This window comes from Phacochoerus africanus, chromosome 6, assembly GCF_016906955.1.
Source record: "Phacochoerus africanus isolate WHEZ1 chromosome 6, ROS_Pafr_v1, whole genome shotgun sequence".
NCBI lineage: Eukaryota > Metazoa > Chordata > Mammalia > Artiodactyla > Suidae > Phacochoerus > Phacochoerus africanus.
Genome location: NC_062549.1, coordinates 109,310,750 through 109,331,294, shown reverse-complemented (window position 1 = coordinate 109,331,294; position 20,545 = coordinate 109,310,750). Strand labels below are relative to the sequence as shown.

Below are 20,545 nucleotides of genomic sequence, written 5' to 3'. Positions count from 1 at the left end.
TACTGTGACTTCAATTAGTTTTACAAATGTCTTGGGGGCCATCACTAATCGATGTGAATTGCCTTCATCAGCCCAGATCTGAATCCAAACTAACATTTTTTACATTAAGTAACGTGGTTCTTCAAAAACTTAGGTTTTCCTCCTTCTACGTCATTCTAAGCACCTTGACAGACTAGCATTCGTTTCCTTGAATTCGTCTCTTCTGAGTCTCTCCACCATTCTGAAGTCCATGAACAACAGGCCAATGCAGGTTTAATTCCTACTCACCTCACCCCCTACCTCCTTTCTGTAAATGACCACAAATTTTAAGCTTTTGCCTCTGGGAAGTGTTTCTACCAAAGCACCAATTCTTCCCAGGGAGTTAAGAGTTAAGAACAGTGAAGCTTCCTTCCTACCTCCCCGCAAACCCAGTAGACAGATCCACTGACTACAAACTCCCCTGTTTTTACTAGAGGGTAACTGTGAGAATAGAGCTTGTGCTCAGCAAGGGTGAAACACAGAAGCTTTGCTTACCAATACTTTGCCCATGAAACTGGGGCGGTTTCATGGGATTTTCGCTAAATGAAACTTGGAACGCACAAAAGTACATAGCTGATTGCATTTAGTTTCAATACAATCAGTAATTGATCGATAACTTCTAAGCGGCAGTAGCCACCAACCAAATAACCAAACGTTTGCCTTAAGTTCCAACTACTCCGTGGGGCTGGGGAAGCACACACAAAAAATAACGGGCTATAGGACTGGTACCCAGATGACACATAAGTGACACAGGTCTAACTGCACATGAGACACACACCTCAAAAGACAGGCCAACAATGAATCAACTTTTTATTTCACTGACCAGTATTTCCGATTCTCTCTCTCTTGCTGCATTTAAAATCTTCAGAGTTCCCCAAAATAACATTCAGGCTTCCTAGATCCAGAGGCAGGGGCCCAGAGGCAAAAAAGGTCAGGCCCCAGGCTGTTTTCAGGTGGGAAAGTGACAGACATTCCTATGAAAGTCTGTGTCAGTTTTTAACTGAAGTGCCTTTAAGCTCTCCACCTTCCTGAAACTTTTTCCCATGGCATCTATGACAGAAATACACTCATCTCTCATATACACAACTTCACGGGGGGTGGGCATCACACACTTCTTACTCAGCCAGCAACTGGACTTCTGGCTCAGTCTAATGGCAAAGAGATGTGCAAAACCGTGTTAAGTGTCCTGGCTCTTCCTCAAGGCGAGCTGGGCCGGACTTCTGTGAATGGAAGCACTGCCCATGACAAAGGTGAATCAAGCTCTATTAAAAAAATAAAGGTGCTCCTATCTCTATGACGAGTCATGAGCTGCTTCCAAGAATCCAGCAATGCCCACAGCCCAGACCTTACCAAGACACAGTCAATTCCTCAAGCACAGCTACATGGGAGGCATAAAAACCTTCTGCCAACTTTTTGTGGGGGGAGGGGGACTAGATCTTGGGGAAGATGTGGGATGCATTTTTTTTTTATTCACCTCTGCTAAAAAAATTATGTATCTACACATACACTCAGACACACACACACACACACACGTCCATCTTCAAGGAAGTTTTTCTTCTCTGTGACTACAGGACCCCAGATCCAGCCTCCCCCAGGCTGAGAGACAATGCCTATTAACAGATCTGGTGTGTCAACACACTATATAAGGCTCCTGTGTTGTCTCACAAACTGAGTGGGCAGGGGCAGAGGGAGCAGATACTCATGGGGGATTTGCTTGTCTTAAATCCAATCTACTCGGCAGCACTCTTAAGTCCAGGCTCTGGGAAAGGTTCTGTGGGCAAGATGTGGTGGACGACCTGATGGTCCCAGCCCACTGTCGTAAGAAGGGAGTGATTGAGCGGGGACCAGGTAGCATCTCTCACAAAGTCTCTGTGGGCTCGGCTTCTAAACCTACAAGAGAAAAAAGAAAAGTGTGGGCACGTAAGAGAGACAGGAGGGACCAAGAAACGGACCCGACACCCCAGGGCACGTCCTGTGGATGTGTTACAGTCCAATCCAGGGCCCGATTTTCATAGAAGAAATGAGAGCCAGAGTAAAGGTAATGACACAAGCCAGCATCAGACAGCGGACCACAGCAAAGAAGGAAGTGCAATTCCAATCTCTGCCTGGTGCCTTTCGCCCTACAGCAGGCTGCACTGCCTGCGCGTAGCTCTTCACATGAGGAGGGTAGACTGCCCCTTTCTGGGAGACAGCTGGAAGGCCAGACTCGGAAATCCCACCCCCCACCACCATCCCCCACTGCCAGGGACAGAGCTGGTTGTGAGTCAGCCCTAGACAAGGGAGACAGTCAAGCCTGCTTCCATCACCCGGTCCCGTGGAAAGAGACAATACACTTTTCCAAAGAGAAAAAGGACCCAGCCAGCGGCTGCTCCCCGCCCTGCTTCCCGATCACAGGATTCCACGTCACACTTACACCTCGGAGAGGCCCGAGTCCAGCACGGCGAGGGAGCAGTCTTCACTCACAGAAGCCAGGAAGGGAGTGCTAGGAGACAAGGGGGTGGCGGGGGGAGGTAAAGCCCACAGGCCCCAACGCAAAACCTCACTGGCCCCCAGACCCCGACTCTAAAGTGATCGGAGCAGCTGGCCTGACCCCCACTTAGGGCTAAGGTCTGGCTACACCTAAGTCTACAGTACACGTTTCAAAGACAGATGAGGAAAAGGGAGCAAAGCCAGGGCTGAGAAGCATCCCGGCAACTAACCTTCTCACCGGGTCCCTCCCCACAGCTTCATCAATAACCCAGAAACAACTTCCAACCACACAGCCCTAGAAGCCCACAATATTAGTCACTGTGGGTATTGAGCAGGAACAACACCGAATTTCAGCCATTTGCAGTCAGAGACCATACAACCCCAAAAAGGACTGCAGCGTTAAGAGCCCCCTCACTGAGATTCCGAAAGCTCAGCTACAACAGTGCCTGCTTTAAGGAACTACCCAGTCCACCAACACAGGCATCTCCCCTCGCTGTTCCCATTTACACCCGCCAGGCCCTCGACGACAAAGAACAGTACCTGTGTGGAGAGAACACCAGCCCGGTGACACTCTGGGAGTGCACAGTTGCGCTGAGGGCACAGCTTGCACTCTTGGTGTCCACAAGGGAGACGGTCCCATTCTCATCGCCTGAAGGAAAGAGGGGGTACATCACAGAGGTAAGAGCATGGGCTTTGGACTCAGCCAGGCCTGGATTTGGATGCTCGTTCCTCAATCTTGGACGAGTTCACCACTCTAAGCATCGGTTTCCTCTTTGGTAAAGTAGAAATGATTAGTCATCTAGGGGTTGTGAAAATTAAATTAACAGAGTTAATTATAGTTATTAGGTTATTCGATGACATAGTTGTTAGGTTCCCACAAACTATGTGCCTACAGGCACAGCCACGTCGGCACGTCAGCACCACCACCCCCTCCACACAACAGAATCCCCCCTGTAACAATCCACTCGCTTTGTCGCCCCCTGACTTCCAGCTATGCCCAGAACACAAGAGCCACAGCACACAATCAGGAGTCAAATCTACTAAGAAAAAAATCATCGTGTTCTCCAAAGCTAAACCAAAACCACTTTCGGATCATTCCGCCTCCCCGCCCCCCATGAGCACAACTCATCTAGTGCCCAAGTGGGCAGAGTGGGCAGCCAGGGCCTCGGGGTGCATCACGGAGTTAGCTCTCTCGCTCATCCTCCCCTTCCCAGAGTCGTCCCACAGTTTCACATGCTGCCTTACCAAAGACAAAGACTTCACTCCGCTGAGGATGCCAAGCCAGCGAGGTAGGCAGGTAGCCAGAGGCCCTGTAGCCTGCAAAGGGGAGAAGAGGGGTCTGAGACAAAGCTGCTCGGGTGAAGTCACTCTAAATCCCGGCGGCACCTCTATTCGGTATCCTGAGTCCTGCCAGGGCCGTCTGTTCTCCTCCGTGACCCTCACAACCTGCACCTCCCCATCAGCCTCCTGCCCCTGCCAGACATGAGTCACGGGCAAGTTTCAATGATAAAGCAGGAAGAGAACAACTCTGGCCCCTTCGTTCCCTCATCCAGGCAACATAAGGTACATCGCCCACCTAGGAACCAGCCCTTCCTTGTGGGACCCACGGCATCAATTGGCTCAACAGAGCTGCAGTGGGTAGGAGAGCAATTATGCCATTGGGTCAGTGACTGGGCCGCCTTCGCCCTTGACTCTGGCCCAGGAAAGCCTCTTTCAGGTGGGTTCCTGGGAGAACTCGTTCCTGGTTCACTCTCCCACCACCGGCTCTCAGACTCACCTATCTGTGACGCTGGCTTGGGACAGCGAGTATCCCAAAGTAAAATTCTATTGTCCTAGAAGAAAAAGGGACAGAAAAAGGGCTTCACGATCCAAGGAAGCAGCCGCTCGCCGGAAGCCCTCCACACCTGACTGAGGTCCACAGGGTCTGGGTGCGCTTAGGGGGCGGGAAGGGGAAAAGAGGCTTTAGCTCACCTCACTGCAGGACAGAAACACGGAGTCTTTGTGGGGAGAGGCAGCAACACAGGTGACCTGCCCAGAGTGAGCTGCAGAGGAGAGAGAACAAGAAATACGACGGAGAAGATGGAGGCAGTCCAGACACTATCAAGGGGTAGGAGGGAGGCTGTGAGAAACAAGCCTAGTCGCGAGATGCAATTTAACAAATTCCGTGAGCGTTTTGGATAAGACAAAACCTAAGAGGAAATGTTGATAGCATTATAAAACCTCAAAAGGCTTCGGGAAAAATGAATCACTACAGACATGAAAGATAAATTAAAGGCTGGGTAAAAACAGTAGAGGAACTTACAGCAAGGACCGTGGAAGAGCAGAGGCCTACGTGCCTCCAGGTGCATACGAAGACTTCTGAGGGAGCTCTGGACACCGAGAGTTTAGAGGGAATGGCTCCAAGGTTCTCTCTCCACATTGAACTGAGACACTATGTAGAGGCTGCCAGCACTGCTCACCTCTGCCCTCAGTCACCCGTCTCCCACCGTGCGGAGGAAACACGCACCTCTCACCCGCCCCAAGCCCACCATGCTACGATGCTCAGGAGTCTAGAAACCTAAGGTAGGAAACAAAAAGGGCTTGCCCGAAGAGCTGACCAAAAAAGAAAGGGCATCTGGGTAAAATTCGGTGGGGGAAACTGGCCTTTCTCATCCCCATCACAAATCCTCGAGTGGTTCTGTGGCTTATCTCTTCTGTTTAATAATGAGAATTTTGAAAAATATGGCATATGGTCACATAAAGACACCTAACAGGTCCATACGAATTTAAAAACGAAGTGTCAGACTTTTTCAAGAAAAGTGAAGTCTCACTTGGCCAACTTTAACACTGCAGATGGTTTTTGGCAGTTAGGTTATTTGGTAGATTTTTTACATAAATCAAATGAGCTTAATCTGGAAATCCAAAATTCTGACAAACATATTTTGAAAAAGTGTACCGTAAATGGCACGGCTAGATACAACTTTCTTTGCAATGAGCTCAATTTAAACTAGAAACCACTTTAAAAACATGTGAAAGGGTACAGTTTTTCAAGACTCCCTTAGGGCTACAGGCTAAAAATGTTCAAGGTCAACGCTAAGTGTTAATTAAAGGCTGTGGAAACCACCTTCTCTAAAGCAACTAACCAGACTCTCTGAGATAGTCTGAATGTGGTTCCGCCCAGGTACAGAAGGAGGGGCCTCAAACCATCCTCCAGAGAATCCATGCAAAAGCAACATGATGAAAAGCAACATATTACTCTCTTAAAAACAGCAAAGTTTTGGGACAAACACAATGGGAAAGTACAAAGATGAAAAGATATGTGGTTCCTCTGCCCTGGAGGGATTTGGAATCAGCGCAAGAGAGTAAGAACAAATACAAAGAACTAAAGAAAAAGGCTAAAGGTGGCAGGCAATGAAAAAGTTCCTTAGCACTGACCAGGAAAACACGCTGTACATCTAGAAAACACAAAGTAGGTATGTCAGACTTTGAGCACTGACATTCGAACATTATTGTCTAAATATATGCTCTGAAGCTCCAAGAGATGGATGAGTTTGTGATTTTGCTCCCAACATATCTGAATCATGCACTTAGCAGTGAGAACTGGCAAAGAAAGGCACTTAGCCATTGAGGGAACCAGTGATCAATCACCCCATCTACATCACTTAGCCACACACACATTAATGCTCTAGATGCTATCTTCAGTAGGAGTTCCTGTCATGGCTCAGCAGCAGTGAACCTGACTAGTAACCAGGAGGATGCAGGTTCAACCCCTGGCCTCGCTCAGTGGGTTAAAGATCTGGCATTGCCTCAAGCCACAGTGTAGGTCACAGATGCAGCTCGGATCTGGCGTTGCTGATGATTCGACCCTGAGCCTGGGAACTTCCATACGCTGTGGGTGTGGCCCTAAAAAGACCAAAAAAAAAAAAAAAGATTTGGTATCTTCATGAAGATGGCTCTCAAAATAAAATCAACTGCCGGTGCTATTCATGAAAGTGAGCAGAAAAAGAAACATAAGTGATGGTTCTCACCAAAAAAAAAAAAAAAGAGAGAGAGAGAGAGATTTTATGGAGGTGAATATTCAAAAGTTCAAGATTCACAAGCATCAGAGTTTATGCTTGGGGAATGCCAAAGATCTACTGTGACTGGGTTTAGCTAGCATGGTATGCTTGAAGGAGAGTCACAGTGAAAAAAAGCCCGAACACCATGACATAAACATGGGATTGTAATCTGTAAGCCACAAGAAATCAATGAAAGACCAAAGATTACAGGTAGAGAGATGAGATGAGTGCCACCGTCTGTGTGAAGCCTGTAAGTAAAAGGGGGCATAAGAAATGGAAAAGGTCATGGACCAAATGAAAAAAACACTCCAAAGGACCTGGGGACCAACTGATAGTGGGAAACAGGAGGAGCAGGAGAGGACTGGGAGTTTGAGCCACTGGTGGCCAAGAAGGTGGTGAGGCTGTCAATAAAAATAGAGAAATTAAGGGGCAAGGATCAACAGTGGGGCCTGACCACCGTTTTGGAAGAAAACTACCAGGCAGGAAAGCAAAGAATTGATTCATTAACATCCAAGCAACGTTCAAAAAGCACAAAGGGAAGAATAAAAACAAAACGGCCAAGGCCAGGACTGAAAAAGAAAGAACATGCACTCACCTCGGTATGAATTCAGAACCATCTGCTGAGCAAGGTCCCAAACCTTGATGCTAAGAAGCAAAAGGAATCAGAGACTTAATTTTGACCTACACCACCTACATTAAAAAATTGCATTCAAATAAGAACTTCGAGAGAGCTCCTGCTGTGGTGCAACTGGTTAAGGACCTGACTGCAGCTCTTGGGAACTTCACTTAACTGACACATCCTATGTCTTCGCCTCCTGGATTTCTGTTATGGGTCTACGTTTACAGTGGACTGCAATATCTCTAATGCCATCATTAGTCACTAGGTCCTTATAATGAGTCTAAAATGTTGGTTAATGAAACGAACATGATACTAAAGACACACAAAGGAGGCCTAGGCACAGGAGTGATGAGATCAGGGACCCACCAGAAGTCTTTGCTACCACTGACAGCTTGTGTGCCAGAGCTCAGGACACTGACTGAAGACACGATGTCATCGTGCTCATACTTGCAGAACTTGCTGACAATGAGTGTCTCATTCTCATCCAGCTCCCACAATTCAACAGCACCTGTTGTGGGTGGGGAGGGGGGGGGGAATAAGCTTGGATTACACCAAGACAGCAATTCACTTCTAGGATTCTAGTTCTCAGGAGATTAAGATGAATCTCCACAATGATCTGCAGCACACAGTCTAGTATGGTTAAATCTTTCCAGTTATTTGGACACTAATAAGTATTTGTTGAACAGTTTGAATAAATGTCTCGCAGAGCCATAAAAAAGCTGGTGAATAACATAAAAATATGTTACACAGTGATGGGGCAAGTACAGAAACCCCCCAAACAGTTGTCCTGAATGTGTAGTGTTCAAGCTCAACTGCCAGGGGCTCAATCTTCAACGTCCTGCTTTTATGCTTCCATGCCAACATCTGCCAACACCCATATTCTGATTTTTTTTTTTTTAACATCAAAGCCTCCATTGCTGAGTTTGACATTCAAAGCAAAACAAAGCAAAGCAAAATGAAGATATTTAAGAAGAAAATGGGAAGAAACGGAAAGAGACAGCACAGATCGGCTCAGCATCATCTTTAGGATCAAGATTATCCTTGGTCTGGGGTGCCAGATAGTGGGTGATACAGAGGGGTTACAAAGAATAAACATGGTTCCAATTCACTTCTTAATTTTGATGTCTATTTTGCTAGAAATGCTCACCAATTTAGGATCTTGGGAAAGGTGTTTTCCACTTATACATGAGTTCTCTTTCCGGGCCAACACCCTCAAGCTCCCCCAAGCACTGAGTACCAGACATTAAAAACTGACCCTAGCCTGACCTACACCGCTAGCTTCCATTCCACCTGTAAGGTTGAAGAGAAAGTGACTCACCTGAATCAGAAGCCACCAGGATACCTCTGTCCCCTACCCAAGTGAGGTCAGCCACTCCGGCCTCCGTTTGGACTCCAGCGGAGCAGAAGCCTTCGTTGGGGGCGGCGCAAGGGTCCTTGAAAAGCCAGAGGGAGCCAGCCCAACAGCGGCCACTCAGGCTGGAAGCCCCGAGCAGAAGCGCCCCATCTAAGGGAGGTACAATCTGTCAGCGTGTGAGGAGTGGAAGGGCTCGTCTCCATGGTGACCGCCCAGAACTGCCAGCTGGCCAGGTCTGGATCAGAGCCCGGAAATGCGGGGCAAGTTGGGGACTGAGCTCAGCGACGCGAGGCAGGGATCAGGATGGCATGCGGAGCGGAGGCAGGATGGAAAGTTCAGTCCCAGGAAGGGGTACCCGGGGCTGGGGTGAGGGAGCTCCCAGGCCCGGAACCCAGGCTCACCTGACCGGTACCGCGCAGCCTCCAACTGACGCTCCATACACGCGGGCGCATTAGGGGGAAGGTTCCACTCCCGGGCCGCCGGGGGCACTAGGGAGGGAGGGGTCTCCTTCCGCATCTCCACGGTTCCAACTCCAACTTAGACCTAAACTGGACGCCCGCCGGAGATTCAGCTCCACCAGCCCCCACGTGGTCCACCTCTGGGCCTCCGCCCCTCTGGACCGGCTACAGCCTCTCTACATCTCGCGAGAACTGCTTCAACGAGTCCATTCCACTTATCAGTGGCCACCCACCTGTAAAGGGCTCTCTGGGCGCTGTACCTCTTATCGCGAGAAAAAAATTCAAACGGAAGTTGATGTAGGAGAGCAGGACTTCTCTTCTCGCGATACTTGCGAGCCTCCATCTTGCTTCTGCCCCCGACAGGTTCTCCTGTCCGGGTCACTGGGACGCCAAGACCGTTCTGTGGACGCCGGTTGACAATGCTGTCCCGGGTGGTACTTTCTGCCGCCGCCGCTGCAGGTGAGAGTTGCAGATCCTGGTTCGGGCTATCAGGGTGATTGCAAACCAGCGCGTCTAGGCTTACTTGAAAAGGGTGGGAGGAAAGTGGGTGAAGAAAGGCGCTGCGAGACCTGGGCCTGAATGGAGAGTAACGCCTCTCGGAAGGTGAGTGTGGGGTCTCAGAGGATACGAGAAGGGGACGCACGGCCTTAGTGATTGTGCTCCGCGGGGAACGAGGAGGGGGCAAACCAGATTTCACCTTGACCTTGCTGACCTGCGCCTTTGTGTATTTGCAGCCCCCTCCCTGAAGAACGCAGCCCTCCTCGGTCCGGGGTGAGTGAGAGGGGTGTGATACTCCCCTTCATTCTTATTTTATCATCTCATTTTATTTTCGGGTAATCTGCTTCTGGTTTTCGGCCGGTAGTAACCATTGTTTAGTTTATTTCAGAAGGCTTAAAGCCTCATTCAAACACTTGTGCTCCTGTAACTGCCTGGAACACTGTCGTATTACCTAATAGCAGAGGATAAGTGATTTGTGGTAACTAAACTAGAAACTGATTGTGGTGTCTCTTAAGCCCCGCCTCTCCCCCTTATGACCTTCAGCTGGACAGAGCTGCCGCGGCCCGAACCGAGGTTACTAGACTGCATACCCAAGAACAAGTTTTGTTAAATAAAACAATGAAGTGTGTTGTTTTCAGTGTGTCTCCCAGATTCCAACTTGTGTTGTCAGATCAGAGAAATTATTCGTTGGTTGAGTAAATAATTAGCTTACCATGTACATAACCAGAGCTCACACGCAGTCTCCCAGAGGAGGCAGCTATAGTACAGTAGTTAACAGTGAGGACTCCAAAGCTAGAGAGCAGTGCACCTGGCTCCTCCACTTACAAGCTGTGCGACCTTAATTTACCCCTTTGCATTGTAGAGATATAGTACATTATAAATTTATTAGAAGTAAGGGGCTTAATTCCTGCAAAACTAAAAACGGTGCTTGGTTCCTAGTATGTGCTTAGTAAGTCTTAGAAGCTGTTATTGATATTATGTCATAAAACATGTCAGTTTTCTTCAGAAGTTCTCTTTTCACTTCTAAACTTTGTCCTAAATCTTGCAAAATTCGATAACTAGCCTGTGGCTTGAAAAAGTGGCTTCAGCTGCTCTGTAATTTTTGTATATGCCATAAAGTGAGGCTGTAACTGGCTGCTTCCAACTTCTCAGGGAAGAAAGATTTCATATAGTCAAGTAAACAATTGTAATACAGCTAATAAATACATAACAAGATGCAAGAAACATCCTTGACTTCTCTTCACGTTCCGTGTCTAATATATCAAAAAGGCTCTCTGCCTCCAGATTATATCCAGACTCTGACCGCTTTCACTACCACTGCTCCTGGAGTGTGAACCACCATCATGTTTCATGTAACCTATGTCAACTGCCTCCTAACTAGTCTCCTTACATCTGTATTCTTGTCCCACTACAGCCCATTCTCGGAGTAGCCATACTGATATGTCACTTTACACCACCCATACCCAACTCCCCCCCACCCCCTGCAAAACCCTCCAGAGCTGCCCATCACACTTGAAATAAAATCTAAACTTACCATAACCCAGAGGACTCAGCATGAATGGACCCCATTCTACCTCTTGATTTATCTTCTTCTCTTTTTAGCTCATTCTCCAGCCATACTGGCCTTCTTGTTATACCTATAAAAAACTGCCAAGGTTACTGTTGCCTCAGGATTCTTGTACGTCTCTCTTTTCTGCAGGTCGCTGATTCAGATGTCACTTGATCTACCAAAAACCCTTTCCCCTATTTCCCCATTTCTCCTTAGCCCCTTCCCTCCATTTTTCTTCATGGGACCTAACAGCTGCCTGAAATTGTGCATAGGTCTATACACTCACACTTTCCAGACCCCCACTAGAATGTTTTAGTCTGTTCTCTTTTCAGAGGGAAACTGCCTCAGCCCTCATCCCTATTCTTTCTATCTACAATTGCTCATACATTGTGTTCTTGTTAAAGAATAGGCTTTAAATTTGTATAATTGCTACCTATAGGGTACTGCAGGCAACAAGGATCTTTCACACAGGGCAGCCAAGCCTTGCCCCTGTACCACCTCTTCCTGAACATGGAGGAAAAGTTCGTTTGGGGCTGATCCCTGAGGAATTCTTCCAGTTCCTTTATCCTAAAACTGGAGTGACAGGTGAGCATTTGCCCAGTGTTTGAGTATGTTTGGATGGTATGGTTTTTGTTAACCTGGACTTTTATTGGGTTCTTACTTTTTCCACATATACCAGAAAAATCAGGTCAGCTGGTTTTTTTGTTTTGTTTTTGGTTTTCGTTTTTTGTTTTTGGTCTTTTGTCTTTTTTTTTTTTTTTTTTTTTTTTTTTTAGGGCCGCACCCGAGGCATATGGAGCTTCCCAGGCTAGGGGTCTAATTGGAGCTACAGCTGCCAGCCTACACCACAGCCATAGGGACGCTGGATCCAAGCCGAGTCTGCACCCTACACCACAGCTCACGGCAACACCGGATACTTAACCCACTGAGCTAGGCCAGGGATGGAACCCGCAACCTCACAGTTCCTAGTCAGATTCTTTTCTGCTGCTCCAGGATGGGAACTCCAAGTCAGCTGTTTTTAAAAGTATAGGGTACAAATGATTCAATGTAACAGTTGATTTGCTTGCTTTAACTTGTCTTCCAGATTGATTTGTCTTCCAGATTGACTTGTAACATTGTCTCTGTTACATGATACAAATTTATTGAATGCCTTCTTTATACAAGGCACTGTCCTAGGCCTACAGTGGTGAACTAAAGCCCCTGCCATCATGGAACATACATTCTGTTGTAAGATGGATAATAAAAAAAAAAAAAAATGAGCAAGTGTGTAATACACTTTCAGGTAGTGATAGAGCTATGGATAAATGATAAAACAAGGTAAGGCAATAGAGATTATTAAATTGTATGTGTGATTATGACAAAGGACTGGGCCATATTGATCAGTTTTACTCCCTTTAAAAAGGCATAAACCATGCTGAAACCTTTCATTTTTATAATACAGTATGCTTTCACTTATTTTATTTACTGCACATAACAGTTCTGTGAAGACATTTTTGTTACCGAGAAGAACTAGAAAACAATTTGCTGAGGTTTATTCTCTCCTTAGTGACTGAGTTGGACTTGAACACAGGTTCTCCAGTTAAGTTTAGTGTTCTCTGTATTACACACACTGCCTCTCTTGCTACCCAGATACTGCCGTGACTGTGGAACGTGGGAAACCAAGTGTTTGGGATTTTTTAATCTCTCTAGGGAGTGGCCTAAAATATTAGCATCTGCCCTAACTGAAATTGTAAGAAAGTAGTTTCCTCAGATCTCCATATGTGATAAAAATGCTGCACATGATTCACCTTTTTTATAAATTCACATTTAAAATTTAGACATTGAAGACTTTTTTAAAGTAAACTGTTGAAACTTTGGGAAACTCTGGGTAAGATATATTTGAGATTGTAACCCTGTTATTCTCATAATACATCCTAACATCCTTTACCATCCTTTTGTATTGGTCGGAGACACTATAAACTGCTTCCCCAAAGACCTGCTTTGAACCTGCCTAGTGTCTTGTGAGGCACAGAGGAAAATCCTAAAGAAATGTACATCATGGTTTGTGTCCTTTCAGAATTCATGGCTTGGTTCAAAAAAAAAAAGCCATATTTGAAGCATTCCAGTAAGGTGCTATAGGAAATCTGAATCTTGTTATTTAGTTCTTTTACAGACCTGCTATTCTATAGTTGTATTTGTTTTGGTTTTGTTTTTTGCAGCCATACCTGTGGCATATGGAAGTTCCTGGGCTAGGGGTCCATCACAGCTGCAGCTGCTGGTCTGCACCACAGTCACAGCAACACTGGATACGAGCTGCATCTGTGACCTGTGCTGCAGCTTGTGCCAATGCCGGATCCTTAACCTACTGAGTGAGGCCAGGGCTTGAACCCACATCCTCATGGACCCTATGTCAGCTTCTTAACCCCGAAGCCACAACAGGAACTTCTGTTTGCTTATTTCTAACGTCAGGTTGCAATTCAGTAAATAGGCAAGAGTGGATTCAATAAATGGTATATTTTTCTGCATAAATTACTTTTGAAAGTAACCTGACATCTTGTAAAATACTTCCTATTTGAGCAGTTGTACTAGATACTTTATATACATTTTTTCTCAATTTCATCAACCTGTTGAAGAAGGTACTGTTCCCAATTTACAGTTAAGGAAACTAAGCTCAAAGGTTTTCTCGATTGCTCAGTGTCTTATAAGTTGCAGAGTTAGATTTCCATGAGTCCAAATCCTTGTTCTCTCAGCTCTACCATACTACTTCTCATCCAGTGTTCCATCTTTGAATCTGATTATTTAAAATCATTATTAACTGCCTTCAGCTAGTCATGCAAAAGTGTCTCCCTTCCCCTTTTAGACATATCATACTCATTGTAATAACTTTTTCTATTTTTAGGACCCTATGTGCTTGGAACTGGGCTTATCTTATATTTACTTTCCAAAGAGATATATGTGATAACTCCAGAGACCTTCTCCGCCATATCAACAATAGGTGTACTTGTCTATATAGTTAAAAAATATGGTGCCTCTATTGGGGCATTTGCTGATAAACTCAATGAGGTAAGAACCATAAACTTTATTTCCCATTTTAGACTACACCAGAAGCATCAAAGCCATCAAGTAATCCTTTTTTTTTTTTTTTTTTTGTCTTTTGTTGTTGTTGTTATTGTTGTTGTTGCTATTTCTTGGGCCGCATATGGAGGTTCCCAGGCTAGGGGTCGAATAGGAGCTGTAGCCACCGGCCTACGCCAGAGCCACAGCAATGCGGGATCCGAGCCGCTTCTGCAACCTACACCACAGCTCACGGCAACGCCAGATCGTTAACCCACTGAGCAAGGGCAGGGACCGAACCCGCTACCTCATGGTTCCTAGTCGGATTCGTTAACCACTGCGCCACGACAGGAACTCCAAGGAATCCTTTTGATATGAATGATAGGGACAGAACCCATGGAAATTAATGTGATTATGATGATTTCAATTATAAGTCTTAATGTTATTTAGTAATTTGAGATAAATTTTTAAAAATCTACCAGACTTTCTCCAGTTTTTCCATAGTTTTGTTCATTCAGCAAGATATCACATAGCTTTTTTTGTGTGTGCTTTTTAGGGCCGCACCTGCAGCTATGGAGGTTCCCAGGCTAAGAGTCAAATCGGAGCTATAGCTGCCAGCGTATGCCACAGCCACAGCAGTGCAGGATCCAAGCTGCATCTGTGACCTACACCACAGCTCACGGCAACGACAGATCCTTAACCCACTGAGCGAGGCCAGGGATCGAACCTGCAACCTCATGGTTCCTAGTCAGGTTCGTTTCCACTGTGCCACAACAGGAACTCCTGGGGGCAACTCTTTTTAAGGATTTGTGCAGTTCTCCCTCTGTGTGAGTGTTTTCACAAACAGGGATATAACTTTGAGGAAGCATAAAATGAATCTGTTTTTATTACCCTTTGTGTTGTCACTGACCTTTGTTGTAAATATCATAATTGCAGCAAAAAATTGCCCAATTGGAAGAAGTGAAACAGGCTTCCATCAAACAAATCCAGGATGCGATTGATCTGGAGAAATCACAGCAGGCACTGGTTCAAAAGCGCCATTACCTTTTTGATGTCCAGAGGGTAGGTTTCAGAACTTTCTAAGACAGGTAAAGTTACTCATTTGTGTGCATTTAAAACAAAAAAATTAGATCTTAGGAGGAATCGTTGGATTGACTGAGCGTATTTTATTTAGAAAAGAGAAGGTTTGGGTGGGGGTTGGTAGTTACAGCTCGGTAGCCATGTAAGGCCTAACAAGTAGATAAATAATTAGAATTGTTATCCTAAAGCTAGAAAGAATAAAAATTATAAAAACACATTTTGGATCCACACAGAAGGAGAATAGTCATTAAGTTATAGCTGATTAAATAGGTGATATTCACAGTGAAATACAATAGGTGAAATACATGCTGTGCATTTCATATATGCTCTCTATAAGAAAATCTTACCTAACATACTTCCTATAAGAAAATCTGATACCTTCTATTCCAAATTCACAAAGCAGATTCACATGGCAGTAGAGTATTTTACCATGGTCAGAGCATAATTAGATAACTAAAATATTTTGTTTCTAAAAACAACTTGAACAAAACAGTATCTCCCTTCGTAAGGTCTTACTTTCTAGCCAGGGGTTGAGAGAAGGACAGGAGAAAATTAAGCCGATGTGAATGTGTGAATATCAACTGGTGTGAGTATGTGAGTACATGTAGAATAACGAACTTATGTTAAAGGAAGAAAAATGTTAGAAGGAAAGAGTTGTTACTATTGGATGTTCTAGAAAAGGCCTCTAGTGTGATCTTTGAGCAGAAACCTTGGAGAAGTGATGGTGCAGGCTGTGTGGATTCTGAGGAAATAATATTCCGGGCAGAGGGAAGATCAATTACAGGGGCCCTAATTTTGGAAGCTTTCCTGGTGTAGACAAGGAAAAGTAAGGAGGCCAGTATAGCCAAAGTGGAATGGGTAAGGAGGGAGGTAAAAGCAGGCAAGGTGAAGTGGCCAGGGGCTAAAGCATGTAGAATCTACATGCTTCTGTAGGACTTTGATTACTGTACTTGGTATGAGAAAGTCATTGACTCCATCGGGCACAGGAGTGATATGGTCTCACTTGTGTTTTGAAGGGTTACTCTCACTGCCTTCACTCTGGTTTGCTTTGATTTGAAATGCCTATGAGTTAGCCAGATAGAGTTGTTAGGTAGACCATTAGATGTATGAGTCTGAAGTCACTGGGCAGAATTCCAGACTGGACATTTGGGAATCTTGAGCGTACGAATGGTACTTACAGCTGTAAGACTAGAACATGAGGGAAAATAAATGGTGGAAACAAGGACTATTTTGATTTATAGTTGCCCTACTTATGGTCAAGTAATAAAGGGCCTAAGAATTTGCCGTAGGATTTAGCAACATAGAGGTTCTTGTCTCCTTGGTAGAGGCTGTTTTGGGGAAGTGATTGGAGTACATGAAAGAAAAGAAATTGAAACCCGCAGGTAGACCACTATCAAAATTGTGATTTTAGGAGTTGCCGTCATGGCTCAGTGGTTCAAGAACCCAGCTAGTATCCATGAGGACACAGGTTTGATCCCTCACCTGCCATGAGCTGTGGCTGTAGCCAGCAGCAATGGCTCTCCTTTGACCCCTAGCCTGGGAACTTCCATGTACCACGGGTGAGGCCCTAAAAAGACAAAACAAATAAACAAACACCACAGGAACATAGTATAAAATTATATGAAACTGTAAATAGCATGGTACACCATGTGTGACTATGGATAGAAAGTCAAGTTGGCACAATAGACGAGAGGGTCTAGAGATAAAACTAAACACATTTAGAGCTAAAGGCAATTTAGATAAGTGGCATTTTCATTTTAGGGGAGAAAAGACAAATGGGTATCTCTGTAGTTACAGAGTTGTTTTCCTAGTTTTTGCCTGGTACCAAAGCAAATTTAAAATGAATTTAAGATGAATTTAAGATCTTCAGAAGATCTTTAAATAAGAAGTAAAACATAATCTAGTCCCCTTGGAGTGACAAGGCCTTTGTGATAAAGACAACAAAATCCAGAAACTTGTATTGTGACAGATGTTGACTTATCATGGTGATCATTCCTCAATATGTAGAAATAAGTCATGTTATATGCCTGCAATTAATATACTGTTGTATGTCAGTTATATTTCAGTTTTTAAGAAATTCAGGAACTATAAGAAGAAAAATTGTTAGCTTGATCTCATAATTTAAGTTTAAATTTTACATATAGAAATTGCCATAAACGAAGTTAAGTGACAAACTAGAAAGAATACGTTTCATTCCATGTGACACAAAAGCGTAGTTACCTTAGGGTAGAATAACATCCCAGTAGAAAACTAGGCATAGAACATGAACAATTTTATAAAGATAGAGGCAAAAGTAAATGGCTTCTAAATATGTAAATTTTCTCCTGAGATAATGACAGAGTTGATTTTCTGCTTATCAGAATAGCAGTGTGAAAGTTTTACAAACACTGTTGGTCAGGGTTTGGAGTAACAAGCATTCGTTTTGCTGATGAGAGAATAAAGTAGTACAACTTTTCTGTGCAATTTGATGGTGTTAAATCACAATTTAAAATGGAACTTTAAGAGCGTGGGCTTTGTAGCCCAACTTGTATTCAGGTCTTGGCAGCACAGTTTAGTAGCTCTGTGACTAAATTTAACCTTGGATAAATTCCTTCACTTGGCCTCAATTTCCTCACTGTAGCTGGATATAATAATGGTAACTATCCCATGGTGTGATTGTAATTGGAAGCAGCCTGATCTATTATTAGAGCTTGGTTAAATACATTATGGATTATGAGACATCAAAGAGTCTGCATGTGGTAATTAGTAAAAGTGATGTTTGTGTGTGTACTTAGACCTTTGCTTTGTTCATTAAATACTTCTGGGAGGGAATACAAGAAATATATGGGGGGTGTGGCTGGAGGAAACTTATTTTTTACTGTATATACTTTTAAATATATACTTTTACTGTATGCTGTTAGAATTTTTTTTACCACATGCATGTGTTCCCTATTCACATTAAACAAATGCGTTTTGCATAAAATTCAAGGCAGTGGTCGGTTTTCTAATTGACAGAATCCTCAAAATAGAAGCAATCCTTTAACTGTGCAAACCATTTGCATCACTTCTTAATTTTGCCTCAGAATAACATTGCTATGGCCTTGGAGGTTACTTACCGGGAACGGCTACATAGAGTATACAAGGAGATAAAGAATCGCCTGGACTATCACATCTCTGTACAGAATATGATGCGTCAGAAGGAACAAGAGCACATGATAAAATGGGTGGAGAAGCACGTGGTGCAGAGCATCTCCGCACAGCAGGTATGTGTGTTTTGAAGCTTCCGTGGTTGTGTAGACATCTGGTAGGATAGGGATAGCTTGCAAGGAGTCTTTAGCCTAGAGACATAGCTCTGGCTTGTTTTTCTGGTGAGTGGTAACCTAGAAGATATTGCACAGCTGCCAGGTAGGTTTCCTCCTTTCTCTAAGTTTGCTTACCCCAGGTCAGAAAGAGCAGAAAGATTACTGAGAGCACTGCTTGTGGCACACTTGTGTATTTCTCAGTGAAACATGGAGACTGTGTCTATTTCTGAGCCTCTTCTGTTTTTTTTAATTCCATGATTTCCATTCCATTTCCTCTTCCCAGCAGCTTAACTCATTGTTCTTTTTTTTTTTTTGTCTTTTTGGCTATTTCTTGGGCCGCTGCCGCGGCATATGGAGGTTCCCAGGCTAGGGGTCTAATCGGAGCTGTAGCTGCCAGCCTGTGCCAGAGTCACGGCAACGTGGGATCCGAGCCGGGTCTGTGACCTACACCACAGCTCACGGCAATGCCGGATCGTTAACCCACTGAGCAAGGGCAGGGACCGAACCCGCAACCTCATGGTCCCTAGTCGGATTCGTTAACCACTGCGCCACGACGGGAACTCCAATTCATTGTTCTTAAAAGAGGAATTTTTTCTATTATTTACCTAAACTTGATTTTCCTTTTTGAAATTTATATATAATTTTTTTGTCTTTGTATATAAATTTCTTCTTTTTATATATAAATTCTTTTTTGTCTTTTTAGGGCCACACCCATAGCATATGGAGGTTCCCAGGCTAGGGGTTGATTTGGAGCTGTAGCTGCTGGCCTACAACCACAGCAATGTGGGATCCAAGCCACATCTGCGAACTACACCACAGCTCACAGCAACGCCAGATCCCTAATCCACTGAGTGAGGTGAGGCCAGATCAAACCTGCGTCCTCATGGGTACTAGTCAGATTCGTTTCCACTGAGCCACAATGGGAACTCCTAAAATTTATATTCTTTACTCAATTTCTTCTTTCCCAGAAATATAACATACTTCGGCATTTCTGGTCATTTTATACATAACCATGCAGGACTAGAAAAACAGGGTCCATCAGCTTTTAATGAATTGGATTTTTAAAAATAAACAATCTTTTACGTAAAAGTATTATGCTTATTTCACAAACTTGTGAAACATAAAAGAGTATATAAAAGAGACAAAAGTTATTTGTGTTCTTTTTTAATTCTTTATTATTATTCTCTATTACTGAAGTTTGTTAGATTGATCTTTTCCAGCAGCCGTTAGCTGTGACAGCTATAACCTCTGGGCCACATAGTTATGGGAGTATCTGGCTTCAATCTCTAGCTGTCTAGAGATAAAAGCTTGGGCCAGGGAACACTAACTAATAGCAGGAATTTACGTAAAATAAATTTCATCTCCCCTATTTTAAAAAATGAGGCAATTTTTAGTAATCTATCACATAAGCCAGTATTCCACCTTAGAGTCTGTGGGAACCTCAGCATCTTATACAAGGTGTCCTTTAGAATTGCAGTGCTTATACCCTTCTGTTATTTGAAAAAGTCTGACCGCCTTTCTCTTTCCTTATCACAGGAGAAGGAGACAATTGCCAAGTGCATTGCAGATCTAAAGCTGCTCGCAAAGAAGGCTCAAGCACAGCCAGTTCTGTAATTGCATCCAGCCCAGTTGAGATAGCTAGAAACATTTGACTGACTAAATGGAAACTAGTCTGTGAGACAAAATCTTTCTGTATTGCTATCTACTGAAGTTAAGTTTATCTTTCTAAAAGAAAAAAAATGAAGTTTTTGTTTCATATAATGAGAGAATTAAAACAGTCTATTGGCCAATGAGATGTTTTTCTCATCCTTCTTGCTCTGCATTTTGAATTGTTCCATGAACACTTTTGAATAAGCAGTTTGCATTTAATACAATCTGGTACCTGGCTAAGGAGTTATCAGGTTATAGTTTAAATTTGTAATTAATTCAACCATCTAACAATAAAGTGACAGTTAAAACAAGGTTTTTCAACATGCGTGATTTTCTTTTTTTTCTGTTCTTTTTTTTTTTTTTTTTTTTTTTTAGGGCCATGCCTGTGGCATATGGAGGTTCCCAGGCTAGGGGTCTAATCGGAGCTGTAGCTGCTGGCCTACATCACAGCCACAGCAATGCCAGATCCAAGCCACGTCTGCAACCTACACTACAGCTC

At 44.1% G+C, this 20,545-nt stretch overlaps 2 protein-coding genes across 3 annotated transcripts; one reads left to right on the top strand and one right to left on the bottom strand.

The window, feature by feature from the left end:
- Positions 1–811: 811 nt before the first annotated feature.
- WDR77 (WD repeat domain 77) lies at positions 812–9,197 on the bottom strand. 2 transcript variants are annotated; one of them, XM_047785026.1, is made up of 11 exons: positions 8,899–9,197; positions 8,462–8,647; positions 7,510–7,651; positions 7,120–7,169; positions 4,459–4,529; positions 4,265–4,319; positions 3,733–3,804; positions 3,028–3,136; positions 2,432–2,500; positions 1,833–1,908; positions 812–1,777 (listed from the first exon to the last, which is right to left on the bottom strand). In XM_047785026.1, exons 1-11 carry the CDS (start codon positions 9,011–9,013, stop codon positions 1,718–1,720), a joined length of 1,005 nt encoding a protein of 334 aa, XP_047640982.1. In that variant the 5' UTR covers positions 9,014–9,197; the 3' UTR covers positions 812–1,717. The 2 variants fall into 2 exon arrangements, with proteins under 2 accessions (XP_047640982.1, XP_047640981.1); XM_047785025.1 differs by having other exon boundaries at positions 812–1,908; positions 8,899–9,111.
- Positions 9,193–20,357, top strand: ATP5PB (ATP synthase peripheral stalk-membrane subunit b). Its single transcript, XM_047785028.1, has 7 exons — positions 9,193–9,414; positions 9,690–9,726; positions 11,442–11,587; positions 13,881–14,044; positions 14,972–15,097; positions 18,178–18,357; positions 19,933–20,357. The coding sequence occupies exons 1-7, from the start codon at positions 9,375–9,377 to the stop codon at positions 20,008–20,010; spliced, it is 771 nt and encodes a 256-aa protein (XP_047640984.1). The 5' UTR covers positions 9,193–9,374; the 3' UTR covers positions 20,011–20,357.
- The last annotated feature ends 188 nt before the right edge of the window (positions 20,358–20,545 follow it).